Source organism: Microtus pennsylvanicus, chromosome 1, assembly GCF_037038515.1.
Source record: "Microtus pennsylvanicus isolate mMicPen1 chromosome 1, mMicPen1.hap1, whole genome shotgun sequence".
Classification (NCBI taxonomy): Eukaryota; Metazoa; Chordata; class Mammalia; order Rodentia; family Cricetidae; genus Microtus; species Microtus pennsylvanicus.
In genome coordinates, this window is record NC_134579.1 from 221,830,216 (window position 1) to 221,837,070 (window position 6,855).

General features: G+C 34.5%; 1 protein-coding gene across 1 annotated transcript; it reads right to left on the reverse strand.

Moving 5' to 3' along the window:
* Window positions 1–555: 555 nt before the first annotated feature.
* On the reverse strand, window positions 556–1,497 carry LOC142842657 (olfactory receptor 8K3-like). The gene has a single exon (XM_075959349.1). It carries the CDS (start codon window positions 1,495–1,497, stop codon window positions 556–558), a length of 942 nt encoding a protein of 313 aa, XP_075815464.1.
* Between the last annotated feature and the right edge of the window lie 5,358 nt (window positions 1,498–6,855).

Sequence of the window (6,855 nt, forward strand, 5' to 3'; positions counted from 1 at the left end):
ATACGGTGTTAATTACTGCAGCTGCAGTCATATCTGAAGTGATGTGAAAAAGAAATAAAATAGGATCAGGAGGTAGGATTCTCGGTGACAGGAAAGCACCTGTGTGCTCTGATATTACTGAAACCATAATATCAAAGTGATAGACTCGATATTATGATCAAGATAGTTTAACATAATTTATACAAATGTATATGAAAAGCAAATAAATACAATTACTAAAATAATAACCATGCATTTTAATATAAATAAATGCAAAGATACACATGAACACCAGACAGTTCACTGTAAGGTTCAGTTGACAAATCTTATTTAAACCCTACAAGACACCTTTCCTTAACTTCCTTCATACATTAATAAAACCATATTGTTACCCTTTTTAGGTCTGCAGTCTTTAAAACAATTTTCTGTGCTACCTCTTTTCTTAAACTTTTTGTTTATAACCTTTCTCCTCTTCAGAGAAGGGTAGTTTTTTTTAGTATTTTTTTTCACTGAAACATATAAAGAGCTTAAATTTATTTGAAGTGTAATAAGATAACCTTTTAATTCCTGTGACTTCTATGAGAAGTAATTGCATATAGTTTTCCCTGTCTTTCTAAGAGCATGTTTTACATCTTTATTCCTCAAGCTGTAGATCAAAGGATTCAACATAGGGATGACTAGGGTATAAAAGATGGAAGCTATTTTGTCAGTGTTGAAGGAGTGACTGGACTTGGGCTGCACATACATAAATATCAAAGTCCCATAGAAGACAGTGACCACTGTCAGATGAGATCCACAGGTGGAGAAAGCCTTCTTCCTTCCCTCAGCTGAGTTCATCCTGAGAATAGATCTAAGAATGAGAAGGTAGGAGACAAGGATCACCAAAAGAGAGGAAATCAAGTTGATACCAGATAAAACTAAAATTATCATTTCAGCTTTATCTGTATTTGAGCAGAGCAGAGATATCAAGGGCAGACCATCACAGTAGAAATGATGGATGACGTTGTAGCCACAGAAGGATGAAGAGAAAACATTTATAGTAACTATGAGGGAAACAAATACACTGTAAATGTATGGGACTGCCACCATCATCCAACATATAGTTTGTGACATGATGACATTGTATAGCAGAGGGTTACAGATGGCTACATAGCGGTCATAGGACATCACAGAGAGAATGAAAAGTTCACAAGCAATGAACAGAAGAAAGAAGGATAATTGTGTAGCACAAAAATTGAATGATATTGTATTTTGAATGACAACAAAATTTGCTAACATTTTAGGTCCAATAGCAGTTGAATAACCAAGATCTGTGATAGCAAGGTGTCTGAGAAAGAAGTACATGGGAGTCTTTAGCCTGGAATCCACCATGGTGAGGATGATCATGCCCAAGTTTCCCACCAGCGAAATCAGATAGATGATTAGGAACAGTCCAAACAATGGGGCCTGCAGCTCAGGACGGTCAGTGATGCCCATAAGGATGAACTCAGTCACCACTGTAAAGTTGTGGGTATCCATCCGTGTTCATTGGAAAACCTGTCAAGAGATTTCAAATATTATATTTGTGGATTTTTATTAGTATTATATTGTGTTCAAACATTTTAATTTAATTTTTGAAAATAAATATATTTTTAAAAAACATGTACAAATATAATACCATTTTAGGTGCATGCCAATAGTAATCCATATAAATGCTGAAAACTTTGAAAATGCACTCAACTCTACTTATGTGTGTAGATCAATTCTTTAGACATACAGGTAGAGCATCCAGAGTTATTAATAACAATCTAAAATAGTCAGATGCAATCAATAATTGTCTTTGTCTGAATTAACTAAAGGGCATGTAAGTAAGTGTATCTGCCCAACCCTCTTACACACTGACCTATGATGTACCACAGTCTTTTGGAAAAATAAGGTGGTATGTATAAAATATTTTCACATATATAATACAAAGAGAACTCTGGATGGCCGTTTCAAAACCTGAAGTATGAGTAGGTGTGTGAACCAAAGAGTCTGTGTTCTCCAGCCATAGCGCCCTAAAATGATGAACACATGGATTTTAAACAGTCACTAGTTACACTAATTTACATGCAAGATTTTTCCTTATAAATCTCTTTGTGTACATCCTTCAGGGTTGGGGCTTAGTTTCTTTGTTAGATCTGGAAATACAACTAAGGATTAGAAAGACAACATAATGACACACAGAACATTTGCTTTCTCAAATTCTTTTCAGTAAATAGTCATGTTGTTTTATTTACTATCCATCTCTTCTTATCTGAGCTGTTCATTAGTTGTGCGTGTGTGTGAGTGTGTGAGTGTGTGTGAGTGTGTGTGTGTGAGTGTGTGTGAGTGTGTAAAGAAAGAGGTGGAGGACTAGAACGAGAGTGACTGAGTAACTGAGAGAGATGCTTTCTAAGAATAAAATATCAAAAATATTTCTGAGTATACTTCAAAGGCAATTAATACCATTAGCCCTTTAAACCTCAGTAAAAATGTTTTTAAAATAAACATGAAATAGAGAAATTAAGATATTCTAAAACTGCTCAGACATCATTGATTATAAAACAGGATAGACGATGAAGCAGATCTTACTATCTCCAGACTGTGAGAGCTCAGCAAAGGACGCCACATCTCCTCATGCTGACACTTTGTTACCTGCTGTGAAATGCCTGTCTTCATTTCCCACTGTGACTCTCAGCCTGGGTGAGTCTCTGAGATACATTTATGTGTGTTTTTTAAAGAATAGATAGTCCCCCCTGAGGAGATACCAACAAATAATTACAAGCAATATTTTTGAAACTCTAATTGGCAATGCTCTCCACTGGAGTCATGAAGCCACACAGCTGTTTGGCACAATTCCAGCATAGCTAAACTGAAAGTTGCCATGCCTGTCTCTCACTTTTTGTTTTTTTTTTTTGTTTGTTTTTTTAACATTTATTTCATGTACAATGTTCTGCCTGCATGTATGCTTACAGGCCAGAATGGGGAACCAGCTCTTATTATGGATGGTTGTGAGCCACCATGTGCTTGCTGGGAATTGAACTCAGGACCTCTGGAAGGACAGTGGGTGCTCTCTCTTAACCTCTGAGCCATCTCTCCAGCACTCACTTTTGGTTTTGACCACTGCTTGATGCATGCTTGGGGGCAGGAGCTTTTTATATTATAATTCATTTTATAATATAATATAATTATAATCTTTTCCTGTGACAATTATATCTGAGTCTCTCTAGGAACATCCTGAAATTTTTTACTCCTCTTACTTTCAGAGAGATGGTGTTAGCTAGGCCTCCTCAGAAACCTTCTGTTGTCCCTGGAGATTGTGATAAGCGCAAAGATGCTGGAAACTTTCTTTATGAGGCCACGGCTCCAGGATCAGGATCTTCTTGGAACATCTTCTTTTAAGCAAACTCAAATAGGATAATTAAAATAATGTAAACTTAAGACTGACGAGCTCCAACTAACCAGAAAGTTTGACAAACTCTTCTTACATTATTCTCAGAGTTTGCTGAATAAGTAACATACTAAATGTGAGAGTATGCAGGGTATGCCCCTAGAAAATTAAAATTTCAGTGACAAGCTAATTAAGGAATAGCACTTTGTACTCTCAGGACTGATAGTACACTGTTCAGTCAAGTCATGGTGATTTACCTGAACTGCCTCAGATATTTTTTATTTACCTATCTCTTTGAAAATGCAAATGAAATCTGAAACAGGCTGTTACATATTAAATATAATTGCCCTAACACAACAATCTAATAAATTTTTTAAAATAGGGCTATGGGACTATGATACTAGTAAAATCTGTCTGTTCTATCTGTACTTATTAATTGTAACTGAACCTGTGACCCTAGACATGTTATAGAAAAATCAAACATATGCGTGGAGAAAAATAATATAATCTGCATCTTTTGAAAAAATTGTAAGTCTGCCTTCTTTTTGTGAATTTGCATAAGTAAAGAAACACTCTGTCTCCTAGTCAGTCAGGCTGGGAGATTCTTCTGACCACTGTGCCTGATTCATTTCTTCCCTTGCCAACATTTTACATCCTCATGGGACCTGTATACTGTGGAGCCGGCTCCCAGAATCTAATGAAGATATGCCTAGAAGTCCTAAACTGTCAGAATTAATTCATATTCAACTGTGATTTAGTTATTTGTTGTATAAATCAAAATTTCCACTTAGAAAGACTTATCAAAAGTATCAAGCTAGGTTTACAAAGGTAAATGTGTTATCTCCTTTCACTCTGATATACTGTGTAATTATCAATATATGAAAACAAATTAAGTTTCCAACTATGGATGGATGAACAATAAAATACTTTACACAAAACAATAGATGCAGTAGAATAATTCTCTTGAACACTGTAAATATTTGTCACTCATATTAATTTAATAAAACACTGATTGGACACTAGCCAGACAGAAAATATAGGTGGGGTGGCCAGACTAAGAGAATTCTGGGAAGAGAAAAGGCAGAGATGCAGTGAGATGCCAGATGCAGAGGAAGGAAGATGAGAATGCCTTTCTGAAAAAAGGTACCAAGCCACATGGCTAAACATAGGTAAAAACTATGGGTGAGTTAAGTTGTAAGAAATAGTTAACAATAAGCCTGAGCTTATAGGCCTAATAGTTTGTAATTAATATAAACCTCTGTGCATTTTTTTTTTGAGATGGAATGGCTGAGGTATCTCATGGGACAAAAATTTCTGTCTACATAGACAGAAATTCAACCATCAAGATGCAAGGTATGGTGACAGGGATAAAATGGAGAACACCATAAAATAATGAAATAATCCTGTTATGAGATGATAAATATAGTAAGATTCCAATTATATGAGATACACCAAACTGTTATTAAATCAGAATACTTAATCATGGCTCCAACAAACTTCACTTCTACATACAGGGGCATGAATAATTAACATATATGTAGTCCCAGTTGTCATGAATAAATTGTAAGTTTTGTAGAAAAGTTTTCACTTACAGTCCACTGCAAGATATCACACATGTTTACTTTTTCACGGCATACATGTCAAGTAAAGATCAATTGAATAAATTTAAAGGGGAATAAAGTTTCAATACACAGCATAAAAGATGTAGAATTTGAAAATATTACATTAATTTGAAGCAACTCTATGTCTTCCCCATGACGTAGCAGGAACTATAAATGTACTGCACACGAATGTAGTTTGTTTGCAATATAACAAACAAAGCTTTTCTGAAAATCAGATGGCATGGAATTCCCCTCTGTATGCTGGGTTGGACTTTCCTTCTAGTCTTTATGTAGTGCTGGATGTGTGGATAGGTGTCTTTTTTTAAATCTGGTTTTGTCATGGAGTATATTGTTTTCTCCATCTATGGTAATTGAAAGTTTTGCTGGATATATTAGTCTAGGTTGGCATCCACGGCCTCTTAGTGCATGCATAATATCTGTTCAGAACATTCTGACCTTCTGAGTCTCTATTGAGAAGTCGGATACAATTCTGATAGGTATGCTTTTATATGTTACTTTGATTTTTTTCCTTTGCAGCTCTCATATCTCTTAATATCCTTTTTTTTATTCTGGATATTTTGTTTTGCTTACTTTGTGGTAAGGAGAATTTTTGGGTCTAGTCTATTTGATGTTCTGTAAGCTTCTTGTACTTTCATAAGCATTTCCTTCTTTAGGTTGGGATAATTTTCTCTAAGATTTTGTCGAATATACATTCTGTGTCTTTGAACTGGTATTCTCCTTCTTGTAGTCCTTTATCTTAGGTTTAGTCTTTTCATGGAGTCCCAGATTTCCTGGACATATTATTTTACGAGTTTGTTGGAGTTAATGTTTTCTTTGACCAATAAACTTATTTCTTTTTTGTATCTCCAACATCTAAGATTACCACTTCCATTTCTTGCATTCTCTTGGTTATGCTTGCAACTGTAGTTCCTTTTCATTTGCTCTGATTTTCCATTCCAGATTTCCCTGTTTGTGTTTCCCTTTTTTGCACCCATTTCAATTTTAACTTAAATATTTATAAATTGGTAGTCAACAAATGATTAGAAAGCATGCCTAAAAAATCCCCATAAAATGGGTTTATATTGAATTTAAATTTAATAAAACTTAAGATTTGCAATATTCAATTACATTCTATTGTTAATCCTTAAATGATATTCAAGTAGATTTTAACATCTTGGCTAGAACACATGTTGAAGTGACATGAGAGCATAAATATATCTTCAGTATCCTAATGCCAATACTTATGGAAAGATAAATGTAAGTGGAATTATTGGATTGAAATTTAGATAGATGCATAGAAAGATGATGGATAGATGATAGATGATAGATAGATAGATAGATAGATAGATAGATAGATAGATAGACAGACAGACAGATAGATGATAGATAGATAGATAGATGATAGATAGATAGATAGATGATAGATAGATAGATAGATAGATAGATAGATAGATAGATAGATAGATAGATAGACAGACAGATAGACAGATAGATGAAGTCATAGTTGAATACCAATTGTATCTGATGTTAGTTTATAACATTGTGGAATCTCATTAAACTCTCAAATAATTTAGGTGTAATAATTTAAAGCTTGAAAGATTCTGTTGAAGGTGTTTATCAGCTGTAGGATTTCCCTGGTAGAATTTTGGGGTAGCTTATGCATATTATCATATCATCTGCTAATAGCATTATCTGACTTCTTCCTTTCCAATTTGAATTTCTTTCATTTCCTTTGTTACCTAAATGCCCTAGCTAGATTTTCAAGCACTATATTGAATAGAGCTTGAGAAAGTGCACAGCTTTATCTTGTTACTGATTTTAATGGAAATGTGTGGTTTCTCTGCATTTAATTTGATAATGGCTATCAGTTTGCTGTATATTGCC

Coding starts and splice junctions, on each gene's coding strand:
- LOC142842657 (XM_075959349.1), bottom strand. CDS start 1,497: ATGGATACCCACAACTTTACAGTGGTGACTGAGTTCATCCTTATGGGC.